We start from the raw sequence: 18,880 nt of genomic DNA on the forward strand, positions 1-18,880 counted from the left end.
GCTTTATTGAACTGGGAATTTATGGATTCTACTTATCTTCAATCTGGGTCATGTTTTGCTGCCTGTGACCGAGATTGACAATAATTCCTTCTTCGCTTGGTTCTGTGGAAAAGGTAAAGGTGGATAAATGTGGGATCTTCTCAGCCGCTTTGGTTTTCCTGTCTGTTTTGTAGAAGCAGATATTTTTCCTTGATGGTGCTCACAACTGTCATTGATTGTGGTCAGCATTTTTCCACTTTTTTGTACAGAATTAATCATTTCCGAGAGAGAGATTTGGGTGGTATATTGTGGCAGGGACTTTATTTTTACAGGAGCTAATCATGAGCTATAGGAATAAACTGATGAGCTTGTCAACCCGTTGGATCTTACAAACACTAAACTCATCACACAGCAACTAACACTCAAATGTTATACCTTAGAAATATAGAAACATGAGCTTTATATGAAAACATAATAATGTGCTCCGGCTGCACGGCGGTCGAGTGGTTAGACCTCACAGCTAGGAGACCCAAGTTCGATTCCACCCTCGGCTATCTCTGTGTGGAGTTTGCATGTTCTCCCCGTGCATGTGTGGGTTTTCTCCGGGTATTCCGGTTTCCTCCCACAGTCCAAAAACATGCTAGGTTAATTAGCGACTCCAAATTGTCCATAGGTATGAATGAATCTATGCCCTCCGATGAACTGCTTTGCTCAGATGAAATGCATTATGGGAAGACAGTTTTTTCATTATTATTGTTTATTTATTATTTAAACTGATATTGGTACATGTATTGGGCTGCACGGTGGACAAGTGTTTAGCACGCTGGCCACACAGCTAGTAGAACTGGGTTCGATTCCCCCCTCAGACATTGTGGGTTTTCTCCGGGTACTCCGGTTAACTTCCCACATTCCAAAAACATGCTAGGTTAATTGGTGACTCCAAATTGTCCATAGGTATGAATGTGAGTGTGAATGGTTGTTTGTCTATATGTGCCCTGTGATTGGCTGGCCACCAGTCCAGGGTGTACCCCGCCTCTCGCCCGAAGACAGCTGGGATAGGCTCCAGCACTCCCACGACCCTCGTGAGGATAAGCGGTAGAAAATGAATGAATGAATAAATGGGACTGCAATGCTGCTTCTGTCCACCAGAGGACAGTATTTTATACTGGGACATGTTTGTATATTTGTATATACAGCTTTTCAGTCTTAAGTCGCTGCGGGTTGAATTTAGTAAAGTGAGAACACTTTGAAAGATGACACCGTGAGTCAGACTGTTATGTTGTTATACTGATATATATATATATATATATACACTGACCCTCCACTTACTTCGTCGAGAGTGCACTGTGCTCCTGAGTGCCTTTAGACCAATCTTTCCACACAGAAATCATCAGTATCATGGGAGTAATGACTCTTTCACCATTGGCATTGAAGACTTATTATTGGATAAATCCGTTTTTTTTTTTTTATCTCTCGTACAATGTTTCTTTGTTTTTATGTATAGAGCGCGCCTGTCAAAATACGTGTAATGCAATCCACAATGGATTTTTTTGTCTCATCTGGAGAGCAAGCTGGATGCATGTTGAGTGTGTGTGTTTCTGTGCTTTTGAAAAAGTAAACGTGAACATTTCGATACATGACCTCACTTCACTCCTGTGTATTGTGTCTCTGCAGGTATGACTACAAAGAGATGCTCCATAACTCCACCTTCTGTTTGGTGCCCCGAGGCAGACGGCTGGGCTCCTTTCGCTTCCTCGAGGCCCTGCAGGTATGTATAGTTTCACACCGTCTCACATGGACTCACACACATTACACACAGTCAAATGTATGCTGTCAATTTATGCCCATAAGCATCATTGTCGACCATTTACTTCTATTAACACAGAAGAAAATTTCAAAGATGGACCCTTATATATCGCCTTAATACGGATTTATTTATTATTTCTGAGTTCTTATCTACAGTGGTATGAAAAAGTATCTGAACCTTTTGGAATTTCTCACATTTCTGCATAAAATCACCATCAAATGTGATCTGATGTTTGTCAAAATCACACAGATTAAAAAAAAACTGTCTGCTTTAAACTAAAACCACCCAAACATTTGTAGGTTTTAATATGGATGTATTTATTATTTCTGAGTTCTACAGTGGTATAAAAGAGTATCTGAACCTTTTGGAATTTCTCACATTTCTGCATAAAATCACCATCAAATCAAAATGATCTTTGTCAAAATCACACAGATGGAAAAAACAGTGTCTGCTTTAACTAAAACCACCCAAACATTTGTAGGTTTTAATAGGGATGTATTTATTATTTCTGAGTTCTCATCTACAGTGGTATGAAAAAGTATCTGAACCTTTTGGAATTTCTCACATTTCTGCATAAAATCACCATCAAATGTGATCTGATCTTTGTCAAAATCACACATATGAAAAAACAGTGTCTGCTTTAACTAAAACCACCCAAACATTTGTAGGTTTTAATACGTATATATTTATTATTTCTGAATTCTACAGTGGTATAAAAAAGTATCTGAACCTTTTGGAATTTCTCACATTTCTGCATAAAATCACCATCAAATCAAAATGATCTTTGTCAAAATCACCCAGATGTGTCTGCTTTAACTAAAACCACCAAAACATTTGTAGGTTTTCATACCACTGTACATTGTAATGGTAATGTTTTTTGTTTTTTTTTCATTTGAACATGCATCAGATTACAATTGATTGCATCCCATAATCAGTTCACAGTTCCACAGTTCCAACTATTGAGACTACACATTCACAATTTGACTCACCTTTTAAAGCAAATCACCGGAAGAGGATTCACAGGCTGCCTTAGAATGGCAAAGCAATTCATAACAAAGGTCATAACAAAGTGTGCGGAGGAGACGGCGCGCACCACAGAGCCCGAGGGCCAGTTGTGATCCAGCTGACACCTTTATGACCCAAGAGTGACAGGGCCGTCATTACATCAACGTCCTACCATGAGTATTCACGCATTCACACCAGCTGTTCCCCTCAGCTCACCTTTTTTTTTCCCCCTCCACGCTGTTGCTAAAGGTCACATTCAGCCTCATCACATCTTTGTTTTGTTTTTTATTTATGTTTTTTTATTGTTGCAAATTACTTTCCCACAACTAAACGTTCTCTTTTCAAATCGATTTTGAGACGCTATGAACTGAAAGCAGTCAATGGGTTTGTGGATTTGTTATCTCCATTTTTTCGGGGGTGTTTCTTCATTAAAAAAAACTCATATTTGTTAGCTAGTCAGTCGGTTCCACGATCATGAAAACGGAAAATCTGCCCAGACTTCCCGATTTTTGGCCATCTCCTCCCACACCAAGGCGTTCCTTTATAGTCGGATACGGCCTACTATTATTACAAAGTAATCATGTTTTAAATTTTGCTAAATTTTCCCCTAAATGAAACATTTTCAAGCATCAAAAATGGCTAAATTTAATAAAATGTAAGGCATTCAGAAGACTCGTTCAAAGGATGTTATGATATGTAGTATTCCACACTGGTCACTAGGTGTCAGTAATGTTACATTGAGACAGTAGCCACCACAACAAAAGGAACTTTTGTGTGAGTCTATCTTATTTTTTCATATTTTGTCTACTCTATTCGGTAATACAAGTGTAAAAGTGACTATAGGGATGTTAGTTCATGCCTAGAAGGCTCTAATAATGTTTGAAAACCTTATTTAGAAGATTGTAAACAGGTTTTCTACACTCTAACTATGAAAATATTCCATTTATATATAAGAAATCCTGGCGGACTTGTAGTGGAAGTGACAAACAAAACTTTTTTCGGGCTGACTGATATGTAAGTTATTGACATAACGCACGCTAAATGATAAATATCACCGTGTCTGTGTCCTTTTTTGTCGGAACGGTATCAGCTAAGCACTGCACTGTTCATTTTTCATTTAGCTACATTATGTCATATTTTCGGGCGGCATGGTGATCGAGTGGTTAGCGTGCAGACCTCACAGCTAGGAGAACAGTGTTCAATTCCACCCTTGGCCATCTCTGTGTGGAGTTTGCATGTTCCCCCCGTGCATGCGTGGGTTTTCTCCGGGTACTCCACTTTCCTCCAAAAACATGCTAGGTTAATTAGCGACTCCAAATTGTCCATAGGTATGAATGTGAGTGTGAATGGTTGTTTGTCTATATGTGCCCTGTGATTGGCTGGCCACCAGTCCAGGGTGTACCCTGCCCCGAAGACAGCTGGGATAGGCTCCAGCACCCCCCTGCGACCCTTGTGAGGAAAAAGCGGTAGAAAATGAATGAATGAATGAATGTCATATTTTCATATTAACTGAAGGTTCAATTACGTTTCCTCATATTGAACCCTCTGTGGATGAATAACCCGAGTCTAAAAGCTTGGCAGTCGCTGACTTTAATTTGCATGCTACGAAAATACAATCAAATGGGCTAAAGTATTGGGACAAATGACCTTTAACACCTACAAGAAGTGGAAATGGGGCAAAATACTACTTTTATTTGTTGTTTCTAGAAGCAACACAGCAGCTGTCTGACACGTTCATTCCTCTGGAGATTACATATTGACCCAGCAACAAAACCTGCATCTGTAAACTGTTTGTTAACCTGCTCCACACATGGCATTTATAAGGTGGCGGCGTGTTGACGTTGTCTTTAAAGCTTGTTCTGTAGTCCCCGGTGTGGCCCAAGAAATCATATCATACACATAAATATGTTCTACTCGTGCAGGGACGAAACAATATCCCAAAAATTGCCGCATAGTGTCATTTTTTCGCAATACTATCATGTCTGACCTTTTATGTCTCCGTCAGGCGGCATGTGTGCCGGTGATGCTGAGTAACGGCTGGGAGCTGCCTTTCTCCGAGATCATCAACTGGAACACGGCGGCAGTCATCGGTGACGAGAGACTCCTTCTGCAGGTAACGGCGGGCACAAAAGCCAACCGTCGTCGTCAGTAAATCAGCCGGAAAGTGCACCAGAGAGACAAACAGCGGGCGCTCCCTTCCTTCCGAAGTGAAACCTCCTATATGACTTGCAAAAAGCGCTGAGCGTGCACTATTTCTTCCTTTTTTCTTTGAATTTATTACAGTATTGTTTTCTTGGAGGGGTTGTCAACCAAACTTCATTTCAAGCAGTGCTAAAAATAACACTCAGTCGCTCTTTTTTTTTTTTGTAACACCAGAGGGCAAATAAGAGTATGTAAGAGTGATCAAGTAGAACTGAAGTGCTGGAACTGCTTAATCTTCATAAGCGGGAGGGGGGAAAAAAAGTAATTATATGCCAATTAGCTCTTGAATTTGAATCTAGTGCGGAATAATATTGTTTGACATTGAGTCGTTCAACATAACTCCATCTGTCCAGCCTCTTGCTATGTTTGCATTTTATGTCTGGAAATTATATTATGATTCATATCCCGATCGTGGTATGTAGGGCGATGCAATGCAGGACTAAATGTTTGTTAGGAAAGGGATCGGTTGACAGAATGTCAGAAATAGGGGTGTCCGTCAAGGTCGAACCATCATGGAGGGTACAACTGACTATCAATGATGCATTCATGACACACTGGGAATCACAGGAGGTCTTTACTCAATATAACAATCTGACTCACAATGTCATCTTACAAAAAATATACTAAACTCATCACACAGTAACTTAACACTCACAACACACTAACACACTCAACCCTACGAAATATACAATATATACATCAATTTTCTGTACCGCTTATCCTCACGAGGGTCGCTGGGGTGCTGGAGCCTATCCCAGCTGTCTTCAGGCGAGAGGCGGGGTACACCCTGGACTGGTGGCCAGCCAATCACAGGGCACATATAGACAAACAACCATTCACACTCACATTCATACCTATGGACAATTTGGAGTCGCCAATTAAACTAGCATGTTTTTGGAATGTGGGAGGAAACCGGAATACCCGGAGAAAACCCAGGAAGCCCGAGGGGGGGGGAATCGAACCCAGGTCTACTAGCTGCGCGGCCTGTGCGCTAACCACTATACCATCATGCAACCAATACATGTACCAATATCAGTTTAAATAATAAATAAACAATAATAATAAAAAACTGTTTTCCCATAATGCATTTCATCTGAGCAAAGCAGTTCATTGGAGAGCAAGCGGCATAGGAAATGGATGGATGGCACTGCAGAGAGAAGAGGCTGATATCATTGCAGCATTATGGGAAAATGTTAGATTTTTTTCCCCCCCATTTAAAATCGTACATTACTCATACTACTCATACTTGTAGTACTACCATTATCATGTAGTCATATATTGATTGTTGAATGCCGTGGCGCTGTGATGACGTCCGCCTCCCTCTGGGCTCCTCTGGCTCCCTCAGGTGGACAGAGGCAGCATTGCAGTGTCATCCATCATCGTTGGATTTATTATGGTGGAAATGTAGAATTTATTTAAAACTTGTAATATATATTTCATAGCTACCTTTTGGGTGTTAAGTTGCTGTGTGATGGATTTAGTGTTGATTGTTAAAATGACTGTTTAATAGTTTTTTTCTGAAGGTGTATCCAAAGTATCACTAGATTTCATACTTAGATGTAATATTAAATATATATTCAACATTTAGATTTAACATTTATGTTTAACATATAGATTCAACTGAAGATTTTGCTGGTTCATAGTTGTGCATCATGTACATAAATAAGAGATTTAAGGTATCTCTTTTTCATGTGGTCTTTATCCTCAGTACTATAGTACTACTGTTTCAGGTCGGCTGGTTTGTTCTTTCTCGCAGATTCCCACCACGGTGCGCTCCATCCACCAGGATAAGATCCTGTCACTCAGACAACAGACCCAGTTCCTGTGGGAGGCCTACTTCTCCTCTGTGGAGAAAATAGTGCTGACCACACTGGAGGTAAGAATCCCCCGCATCATAAATCATCCTCTCGGTGTGGGAGGGCAGTGTCACGGCAGAGGACAATCGTGTCATTCAAAGATGGCACACAAATGGAAACCACATGTGCCGAGTGTATCAATAAAGACTGTTATCAGACACCGGGACGGCAGAAGACATGACTCACAGTAGAGGTGGTAGCCGATCATGGTGGTGAAGTGCTGATGTTGATTCCAGTGGTACTCGTCCTTGTAGTGGAAGTGGTTGAAGTGGCAGCATCAGGGATAGAGAGGACCTGAACGTGATGTGTATACAGACTGCAATGGACACACCATTGACCTTAGTTGGTTGATCGTATTTTCCACTGTACATGTGTTCAGAATGGTATATTCCATTCATCATGGCCAAAACTATACGTATATAGTTCAGGGGCTTTTAGGTTAGCCCTGGGTATATGGTAATGGTTTTATTTCATTTGAACATGCATCAGATTACAATTGAATGCATCACATAATCAGTTCACAGTTCCACATGTCCAAAAGGAGTAGGAAGAAGCAAAGCTTATTAAATCCTACCCCTCCATCTGGTACTTTTACAATCACTAACTGTTACATTTGTTCACTTCCTGCTTTCCTAATATAATTTAGTGTTTTTATTTTAATTTTTAAGCTAATATAATTTTAGTTTTAATTTTGCTACTTTTACAATCAGTTACTGTTACATTTGTTCACTTCCTGCTTTCCTAATATAATTTAGTGTTTTTATTTTAATTTTTATCCTAATATAATTTTAGTTTTAATTTTGCTACTTTTACAATCAGTAACTGTTACGTTTGTTCACTTCCTGCTTTCCTAATATAATTTAAGTTTATTTTTTTTATTTTAATTTTTGTCACGTACCAAAGTCCTACCCCTCCATCTGGTACTTTTACAATCAGTAACTGTTACATTTGTTCACTTCCTGCTTTACTACTATAATTTAGTGTTTTTATTTTAATTTTAATTTTTATCCTGATATAATTTTAGTTTTAATTTTGCTACTTTTACAATCAGTAACTGTTACATTTGTTCACTTCCTGCTTTCCCAATATAGTTTGTTTTTTTTAATTTAAATTTTTGTACTTTTACAATCAGTAACTGTTACATTTGTTCACTTCCTGCTTTCCTAGTATAATTTAGGTTTATTTTAATTTTAATCACGTACCAAAGTACGAGGTGAGTGTCATAGTTTGATTCCACATACTGAAATGCTATGGCTTTTTAACATAGTTTAACGTATATCAAGTTGTGTATAAGATAAATCTGCTCATATTCCGCTAACCGAGCACACAATCACAAACTAGTTGGACTTTTAGTCTAACCAGTAAAGTTTTGGGAAGGTTTTTTTTTTTATTTTTTTAATTTAAGTGCAATCGGAGTTCACTTTCACTGACCTCATCATTTATTCAACAGTAACACAGTTCATGGAGTTTATGACCGGAACATCTCCATCGGAATTGTTTACAGTGGAGTGGGATAAAGGCTCGGAGGTTTGCCGATGTGTTAGACTTCCTCTCTTCCGCTTATCTGAATATCTCATTCCGCATTTAATTTCCTCTCCTCCTGCATCACATGGGAAAACACGATTTCCCTTTGGTGCTTCTTTAAGTACAGTTTTTTTTTTTTTCCCAATCTGTCATGGCTACGGCATCTGTCTGATTGTGCCGATCGCTACATCTCGAGTCTTTTGTTATCTGGCCTGTCCTGAGCTGACACGCGCAGTCAGAAACACATCTCCATATGTCAAGGTGTGTCAGCTAAGAAACACTTGCCACCACCCAGGCATAACCTTGCCATGCTGTCAGTCTGCACTAAAGACCAAGGTGACTCAATGTGTGTGTGTGTGTGTGTGTGTGTGTGTGTGTGTGTGTGTGTGTGTGTGTGTGTTGTGTGAGGGAATGCAGCTTAATCCTGACTGACTGTCCCGTAAAAGCACAAGGCGGCGAGCGGAGGGTGGAGAGTGGGTTGACATATGTAAATGTCGTTACCGTGGCAGGTCCACAGATAACAATCCACATTATTAATTCATCCTGTCGACCCTCCACACACACTTAAAAAAAAAAACACTTTTATGGACTGCTCAAAGTGTGTACGCATCCCATTTCAGACAGCGTCCCGTTATCATGTGGTGTTTCTACCAGGAAGTGGACACTTGTTTCTGCCAATCACAAGGTCAATACAAGCTGATGGTATCCGTATTAAAGTGGGTGAAAAGGAGTAGGAAGAAGCAAAGCTTATTAAATCCTACCCCTCCATCTGGTACTTTTACAATCAGTAACTGTTACATTTGTTCACTTCCTGCTTTCCTAATATAGTTTTAGTTGTTTTTTTTTGTTTTATTTTTCTAATTTTTTTTTTATTTTTAATTTTTTTCAATTATTTAATTTTATTTTTATTTTTACTACTATTTTTATCCTAATATAATTTCAGTTTATTTTTTTAATTTTAATTTATACAATACGTGTATCATACATCGATCCATTTTTCTATACCGCTTATCCTCACGAGGGTCGCTGCCGTGCCTATCCCAGCTGTCTTCTGGCGAGAGGCGGGGTACACCCTGGACTGGTGGCCAGCCAATCACAGGGCACATATAGACAAACAACCATTCACACTCACATTCATACCTATGGACAATGGACCAGAGGAGCCTGGAAAGAGGCTGATGTCATTGCAGTTCCCCGGCCGTCACCAAAGAATGCTGTGCTTGGACGCAGAGCATTATGGGAAAATGTTACATTCCCCCCCATTTAAAGTCGTATATTACTCAGACTACTCATAGTGGTACTACTACCATGTTCATATATTGTGTTAGAATTCCTCTCTTTTGCTTATCTAAATATCTCATTCCGCATTTAATCTACATTATTGGAGTCGCTAATTAACCTAGCATGTTTTTGGAATGTAGGAGGAAACCAAAGTACCCGGAGAAAACCCACGCATGCCCGAGGGGGGAATCAAACCCAGTTCTACTAGCTGTGTGGCCTGCGTGCTAACCACTCTAGCACCGTGCAACCAATACATGTACCAATATCAGTTTAAATAATGAATAAACAATAATAATAAAAATATAAATTATTTTATTTTATTAATATATACATTATTTTATTTTATTCTTTTATTAATATATATTTATATTTTTTATAAATAATAAAAAAACTTCATGTTTTCCCATAATGCATTTTATCTGAGCAAAGCAGTTCATTGGAGGGCAAGCGGCATAGAAAATGAATGGAAAGAGGCTGATGTCATTGCAGTTCCCCGGCCGTCACCAAGGAATGCTGTGCTTGGATGCAGAGCATTATGGGAAAATTTTACATCCCCCCCCCCCCCCCCCCCATTTAAAGTTGTATATTACTCATACTACTCATACTCGTACTACTACTACTACTACTACTACCACCTTTTGCTTATCTAAATATCTCATTCTGCATTTAATCCACATTATTAATTAATTCTGTCGACCCTTCACACACACTTTAAAAAAAAAAACAAAAGTGTGTACACACCCCATTTCAGACAGCGTCCCGTTATCATGTGATGTTTCTACCAGGAAGTGGACACTTGTTTCCGCCAATCACAAGGTCAATACAAGCTGCTGGTATCCGTATTAAAGCGGGCCTATTAAAGTCCGCTCCTGGAGAAGGAGGATTTATCTGTCATGCTCTAATTGGTTGATTGTGGCTGTTGGGAGGTGAGATTGAGTCGTCCATCACGCTTCTGCTGACTGAGGAGGGGGCGGCAGCCAAGCGAACCAAATTGCCCGTCGTAAGGTGGGAAGGGCTGTGGCTTTTTTTTTTTTTTTTTTTTTAAGGTGGCAAGGCAGTGTTTTGACGGCCGAAACGTTAATCTCAAATGAAACACAGCTTGAAGGGGGGGGGTGTTGAAAAACTCAGCCCTTGCATTTTTTTTTTTCCACACCGTCCTGCCCCCCCTTCCCTACCTATGAAGAATTTTTATGTTGCTTTGTCAATATTATCACGGTGGCGGCGGCCCCTCGGAGCTATAATAATAACTTTTTTTTTTTTACATTCCAAATAGCTATCAGCTGCTCACCCATTGCTACAAATCACCGACTCTCCTCTGACTTACAGCAGCCATCACCTCCCGATTCAATGGCAGCCATAAAACACGGACCCCTAAAACCCGCGCCTGTTTTACTGAAGCAATTTAGTTTGGCTCAAGGGCAAGGCGGCAATATCTCTGTTCGATGCCTGACTGTTTCGGCGGAAGCCCGGGCCCGCCAGAGGGGGGAGGGGGGGGACGAGACGGCTGAGAGAATAACGTCTGTTCTGGTGACTGACTGGTTGACTGACTGCTCCATTTTGGAACTCGGGGAAAGGATCGAGACGTGACTGACTTCCTGTTTCGATGCAACTGATGACTCTGTTACTGGAACTCGGATAGACTGTGTGTTTGTGTGTTTGTGTGTGTGTGACTTTGACACCTTGATATATTCAAAGCTTCCGGAAAGCACTGTTCTGTTTAGGTCGGCAAAAAAACGTTGTTGACACGATCGACTTCGCTGTTGCTGCGGCTGTAGAGAGCAAACATTTTATAGCTTTCTTCTTAGGCCATGCCCTCAAGTACGGAGAAGATGAGGGATTTGGAAAATGACTAAATTAACTTCTAAGACACTCAAGCTGTCCGCAAGAGTACATGAAGGACGAACCATTCAGTCGTAAAAACAGTAAATACAAGAAGGAATGAAAGGGCAATAAAAAAAATGAAGAAAAACGACCAACTTGTTATTAGTGCAACAATATGTATATATATAATATATGTATGTAATATATTTGATATTCAAGTGTCAAGAGTTTTGAGATTTCTGACAGTCTGTGAATGTGACAAGTTGGGACAAAGGGGAGTTTTTTGCTGATGGTGTTTTGCCGTCATTCATTCATTTTCTACCGCTTATCCTCACAAGGGTCGCAGGGGGGTGCTGGAGCCTATCCCAGCTGTCTTCTGGCAAGAGGCGGGGTACACCCTGGACTGGTGGCCAGCCAATCAGAGGGCACATGCAGGACTAAATATTTGTTGGGAAAAGGGATCGGTTGACAGAATGTCAGAAATAGGGGTGTCCGTCAAAGTCGAACCATCATGGAGGATACAACCCCAGTGACAATCAACTGACTATTAATGCATTCACATACACACTGGGAATCACAGGAGGTCTTTACTCAATATAACAATCTGACTCACAGTGTCATCTTACAAAAAATGCTTAACTCATCACACAGTAACTTAACACTCACAACACACTAAATAACACACTCAACCCTAGGAAATATACAACACATGTACCATCCATTCATTCATTCATTTATTTTCTACCGCTTATCCTCACGGGGGTGCTGGAGCCTATCCCAGCTGTCTTCGGGCGAGAGGCGGGGTAGACCCTGGACTGGTCGGCAGCCAATCACAGGGCACATATAGACAAACAACCATTCACACTCACTTTTATACCTATGGACAAATTGGAGTCGCAAACTCCACACAGAGATAGCCGAGGGTGGAATTGAACCCTGGTCTCCTCGGTTAGCATGTTAGCATTTTAGCTAATTTACTGATATCTAAAGGCAAATACACACATGGCATTATGTGGGGACACTATGGGACTGCCTTTAAAACTTTTGGGACTTGAAAATGTCTTGCTAGGTGCTAGCATGGTAGCCATTGGTGTGTTAGCATTTTCTAACACAGCATTTCTAACATGTTCTAACATTCATAACTATGGACAATTTGGAGTCGACAATAAACCTAGCATGTTTTTGGAATGTGGGAGGAAACCGGAGTACCCGGAGAAAACCCTACGAATGCACGGGGAGAACATGCAAACTCCACACAGAGATGGCCGACGGTTGGCGTCATGCAACCAACCGTGATTTAGTTTTTGCCGTAAACTATTGATGAACCACATCCGTGAGATTCCTCATTCCGAAAAAGACTCTTTTGTAGTCACTAGGCCTGAAACGATAATGAATCGTTTCAGTGGGTGGAGGCGGGTCCAGTCTCATATACACACACAGAGTGCAGAAGGTTGTAAGAGTGTATGTAATTCTGTGAATAGAATCTATGAACTTCCATTGAATGCACTACTGAATATTTATGTGTTTCCCGTTCTTGCAGATCATCCAGGACCGTGTTTTGGAGCACAACTCCAGGAGCAGCCTGATGTGGAACAGTCACCCCGGGGGGCTCTTTGCTCTGCCACAGTACTCTAGCTACCTAGGAGACTTCCCCTTCTACTACGCCACACTGGGTAAGAAAGATAAACCTTTATATAACAACACAAAACTGATTGTATCCTAATGTGGGACTGTTAGAGCACCGGATCTTCCACATACACCCCCCAAAAATTCTTAACCGTGGGGGAAAAACGGAACCTTAATCTTGAGCTACTGCCCCCCCATTGACCGTGAGGCAAGCGGAGTTCAGGAAATGGCCTTTGACTGATGGTTGTATTTGTGCTGCTGACTCACCGGCCTCTCCATCATCACGTTTGAGTCAGCATTCGCCGCCGCGGTTCAGTAACGCCGAGTTATCCCCGCTCCGCATATACTGTACGTGACCCAAGGACCTCTTTGTCCCCTGCTGCTTCACTCCATCATCACTCCATCCGCAAATACACACACACACACACACACACACATTCCAACACCGGTGAAGAGTAAAGAGTGTTTTTTTTTTTTTTTGGTCCACAATATGTTTGGCTTTATTCGGTATTGAAAGTACTTCTTGACACGTAATGTTGAATATATTCCAGCTCATTTTATCATCTGTTATGACACCTGGAAATGTGTTTTCACACAGCCTGCCAATGTCTGCACTATCTTGTATTTCATCTATTTGGGTGTCTTTTATGCAGTTGTCAAATCACAAGAAAAGGCAGTACTAAATTGGTTGCGGTGTTGACCCCTGTGGTACACCACAAACTTAAAGTTTTTTTTGTTTGTTTGTTTGTTTTTTATCACGTACTAAAGTATGAGGTGATATGTCCATCCAATGACATAATGGGTACCATAGTAAGTGTCAATATAGTGATATATATAGCACATCATGACTGGTTCAAGACTCTCCATCCTTGTATTTAGCAAACAACTGTTACATTTGTTCACTTCTTGCTTTCCTAATATAGTTTGTTTTTTTGTTTGTTTTAAATTTTAAAATGTTAAAATTGTAATTTTTTTCAATTGTAACATTTTAAATTGTAAAAACTTAAAATTTAAATTTTTTTTAATTTTAATTTTTGAATGTTTTCATAGTTTAGCATAGAAAACCTCTTTATGACATTGTAAACATACAAGTTTTCACATTATTAGAGCACTGTAGACGCACACCCCTATAGTCACCTTTATGCTCCTTTTATTCTTTGTTTACATCTCATTGCTGAACTGCAATGTGCAGGCTCGGGATCGGGATCAGGATATAGCATGCTACCGAGCTAACTAGTTAGTCTCCAATATGTTTATTCTGAACTTCAAAAGGGGTTCAAATGAAGTGGGGAAGAAGAAAATAGAAGCTAAAAATGTACCACTTCCACACAGAATGGAGGGAATTTTAATTTTAATTTTAATTTTAATTTTAATTTTAATTTTAATTTTAATTTTAATTTTAATTTTAATTTTAATTTTAATTTTAATTTTAATTTTAATTTTAATTTTAATTTTAATTTTAGTCACGTACCGAAATACGAGGTGATATGACCATACAATGACATAATGGGTACCATAGCAACTGTCAATTTACCGAATGTGTTGAACCCCAAATAACAAGAATCGGTGTCTTTTGTGTTTATGTTTCAGGGATCAAACCGTACCCAAAGTTCACAGCCGTCATCCACGCCGTCTCCAATCTGGTGTCTCAGTCCCAACCGATCCTCAAGCTGCTGGTGGCAGTGGCCAAATCCCAGTACTGTGCACAGGTGAAAGATACACGGATACACTGTTTTTGTTTGTTTGTTTGTTATGTGGTTTACGACTCGTCATCGTTAGGGTAAATTCATTTTTACAGGGGTCGGCAACCCTTACTACCCTCTCGCCCACTCAATAAAAATTGTCTGTAGCCGCAAAACACGACAGCTTATGCACTTTTAAAAGTGTTAAATGTGCAACAAGTGTGAATGATGCCAACAAGGAGGAAGTTGGTTAAACCGCACTACTTAAAAACTCGATTTTCCTCGGAGATGTTTCTTTTTTTGGAGGCATATATTAATAGTTAACTTACCGGGGGGAAAAAAAAATACATATCTGTCACGTCTCAACAGATGCAGGCAGTCAAACATTGGCTTCCCCTCCCTTCCTTACGCTCATCCTCGGTTTTACAGAAGTTGGATATTTTTAACTTTTTTCAAAAACACGCATTTTCCACACTTGGGTGTTAAAAAATATTCGAGCATTGCGAAATGGAGGCTGATTCAGTTCCCAAGTTGCGGGTTGCCGACCCCTGGACTAGAGAATATGAACAAAATGTCCACAAGAAAACATCAAATAAATTTCCTCAGAACGGATTTTAGTACACTCCTCTTTACAGATACTCACCAAGTACTGCAGGTTTTGAGGAGATCCCACCACATATGTTCATGTACGGAGACTGTCTAGGTCCAGAACCATTTTTGACACTCTTTATGTGCAGAGGTCTGTTGAATAACAGAACAAACAATGCATCCAAATGTCCCAGGGATCACACATACATGTGGGTCCAGCCAAAATGGCTTCTTATTGGAGGGCAGCGGGGTGTGCGGGGACTGCATTCAGGGGCTAGGGGGGTCGGGGCCAGGTGGGTTGTCTGGCGGGGTTGGTGGTGTGCTTCGGGGTTCCCAGTCTTCTTTTGTTGTTTTGTCTTATGTAAGATTCTGTGATTATATGTGTGGAAAAATCATTTATTGAATTGGTAACTGCTATGGCGTGGAGGAGTGGTAGGATTTAATAAGCTTTGCTTCTTCCTGCTCCTTTTCAGACATGTGTAGTAATGAGGTGTTATGTGTGTGTATGTATGTATATGTGGGTATATATATATATATATATATATATATATATATATATATATATATATATATATGAAAATAGATATTGAGCGGCACGGCGGTTGAGTGGTTAGCGCGCAGACCTCACAGCTAGGAGACCAGGGTTCAATTCCACCCTGAGTTTGCATGTTCTCCCCGTGCATGCGTGGGTTTTCTCCGGGTACTCCGGTTTCCTCCCACATTCCAAAAACATGCTAGGTTAATTGGCGACTCCAAATTGTCCATAGGTATGAATGTGAGTGTGAATGGTTGTTTGTCTCTATGTGCCCTGTGATTGGCTGGCGACCAATCACAGGGCAAAGCGGTAGAAAATGAATGAATGAATGAATTAATAGATATTGTAAGTGTATTGTATTGTAAGTGTATATGCGAGAAACAATAATGTAACATAGTATGCATATCTGAAATAAATTAAGAAGAAGAAGAAGAAGATTTAGCGCCTATATGTGACAAAATGGAAATGATACCCATCCTTATGTAGGTTGTACTGTCATGCAGCGATGTTGTCGTGATATTTACAGCGCTGGTGCAGCTTTTCACGTAGCGTGCATACCATATTTTTTTTTCCCCTGTTTGGGATTCTATTCTTACAGAGGAGCATTGTGTTGTTTAGACTGAAGGCACAGGTACGCGGCCCACCGCTGCCGGGCTATGAGTAGATGAGGATATAAATAAATGATGCAGGAGCGAGAGAGAGAGAAGGTGAAGGAGTCTAAATTTGATGCTTTTTTAGAAAAGAACCCCCCCTGCTGTGTAGTAGGGGATGTATCTATCCTGCAGTCGTGATACTAATACAGCAAGTTTTTTTTTTTTACCCCCCCTCGCCTTTCTTCTTGTTATTGCTGCACATACACACACTAACACACATGCAGGTTTGCATACACAATAGCACCATCAGCACCCTAAGAGCGCTAGTGAGCTAGCCGAGACGCCATCTGGCTTCCTTATTTAGCAGAAATAGAACATTGTTAGGGTGGATTTACATGCTTTGTGCAAGACTTTGCAAGAGATGGCTGACATTTTGGGGTTTCGGACTCACTCAACCGCAATTAGAATACATGTTTCTTTTAACATTGTGAGAATGTGTGCCGTGCAAAAGTCACAATCGGATATTGTAACGTGACAAAACAACAGATACAGTCATCGTCTTTATTCCAAAAAAATTTGTTCCAAATAATTTTAACTTGTTGAATTGGCTAATGGAGGAAGCCATAATGGAGGAAGCCATTAAATGTTAGTAGGAATGACCAGGATGTAACCGTGTAATTTTAACAAGAACACTAAACTCACCACACAGCAACTTACCACTCAAAAGGTAGAGCTAATACATGTACAAGCATGTACCAATACGAGTTTAAAGGTTTTTTCCATTTTGCCTGAACAGTATTTAATTGGTGGACTGATGGATGAATGGATGGATGGTGCTGCAATGGTGCCTATGTCCACCGGAAGAGAGGCTGACATCATCGCAGCACCCCGTCAAGAACCAATTAATGTGTTCCTCAGATGCAATGCAATACGGGCAAACTTTTTTCCCATTTTAAACTCTTTTTGGTACATGTTTGTATATTCCTCAGTGTACCTTTTTAGTGTTAAGTTTCTGTCTAATGAGTGTAATGCTTTTTTATGGCAACTTTTTTTTTTTACTTATAACGTACTTTGGAGATCAAATCCACTGGAAGAGTGGAAGCCATTAAATGTTAGTAGGAATGACCAGGATGTAACAGTCTGACTCACAGTGTCATTTTAACAAGAAGACTAAACTCACCACACAGCAACTTACCACTCAAAATGTATAGCTAATACATGTACAAGCATGTACTAATACGAGTTTAAAGGTTTTTTTCCATTTTGCCTGAGCAGAATTTCATTGGTGGACTGATGGATGAATGGATGGATGGTGCTGCAATGGTGCCTATGTCCACCGGAAGAGAGGCTGACATCATCGCAGCACCCCGTCAAGAACCAATTAATGTGTTCCTCTGATACAATGCATTACGGGCAAACTTTTTTTTCCCATTTTAAACTCTTTTTGGTACATGTTTGTATATTCCTCAGTGTATCTTTTTAGTGTTAAGTTTCTGTGTAATGAGTTTAATGCTTTTTTACGGCAACTTTTTTTTTTTTTTTACTTATTACGTACTATGGAGATCAAATCCACTGGAAGAGTGGAAGCCATTAAATGTTAGTAGGAATGACCAGGATGTAACAGTCTGACTCACAGTGTCATTTTAACAAGAACACTAAACTCACCACACAGCAACTTACCACTCAAAAGGTAGAGCTAATACATGTACAAGCATGTACTAATACGAGTTTAAAGGTTTTTTTCCATTTTGCCTGAGCAGAATTTCATTGGTGGACTGATGGATGAATGGATGGATGGTGCTGCAATGGTGCCTATGTCCACCGGAAGAGAGGCTGACATCATCGCAGCACCCCGTCAAGAACCAATTAATGTGTTCCTCTGATACAATGCATTACGGGCAAACTCTTTTTTAAAACTCTTTTTGGTACATGTTTGTATATTCCTCAGTGTACCTTTTCAGTGTTACGTTTCTGTCTAATGAGTTTAATGCTTTTTTACGGCAACTTGTTTTTTTTTTTTTTTTTTTACTTATAACGTACTTTGGAGATCAAATCCACTGGAAGAGTGGAAGCCATTAAATGTTAGTAGGAATGACCAGGATGTAACAGTCTGACTCACAGTGTCATTTTAACAAGAAGACTAAACTCACCACACAGCAACTTACCACTCAAAATGTACTATAGCTAATACATATACAAGCATGTACCAATACGAGTTTAAAGGTTTTTTCATTTTGCCTGAGCAGAGCATTTCATTGGTGGACAAGCGGCATAGAAAATTGATGGATGGTGTTGCAATGGTGCCTATGTCCACCAGAAGGGAGGCTGACGTCATCGCAGCACCCGATCAAGAACCAATAAATGCGTTCCTCAGATGCAAT

At 40.1% G+C, this 18,880-nt stretch overlaps 1 protein-coding gene across 2 annotated transcripts in view; it reads left to right on the forward strand.

The window, feature by feature from the left end:
* The window catches only part of ext1b (exostosin glycosyltransferase 1b), a 162,292-nt gene that overhangs the window by 102,278 nt on the left and 41,134 nt on the right, over nucleotides 1-18,880 (forward strand). For both annotated transcript variants that reach the window (XM_058047653.1, XM_058047654.1), the window contains exons 2-6: nucleotides 1,654-1,747; nucleotides 4,797-4,904; nucleotides 6,750-6,869; nucleotides 13,016-13,148; nucleotides 14,692-14,810. In XM_058047653.1, the coding sequence (XP_057903636.1) occupies nucleotides 1,654-1,747; nucleotides 4,797-4,904; nucleotides 6,750-6,869; nucleotides 13,016-13,148; nucleotides 14,692-14,810 (574 nt within the window). The remainder of the gene's footprint in view (nucleotides 1-1,653; nucleotides 1,748-4,796; nucleotides 4,905-6,749; nucleotides 6,870-13,015; nucleotides 13,149-14,691; nucleotides 14,811-18,880) is intronic.

Source organism: Doryrhamphus excisus, chromosome 14 (assembly GCF_030265055.1).
Source record: "Doryrhamphus excisus isolate RoL2022-K1 chromosome 14, RoL_Dexc_1.0, whole genome shotgun sequence".
Classification (NCBI taxonomy): Eukaryota; Metazoa; Chordata; class Actinopteri; order Syngnathiformes; family Syngnathidae; genus Doryrhamphus; species Doryrhamphus excisus.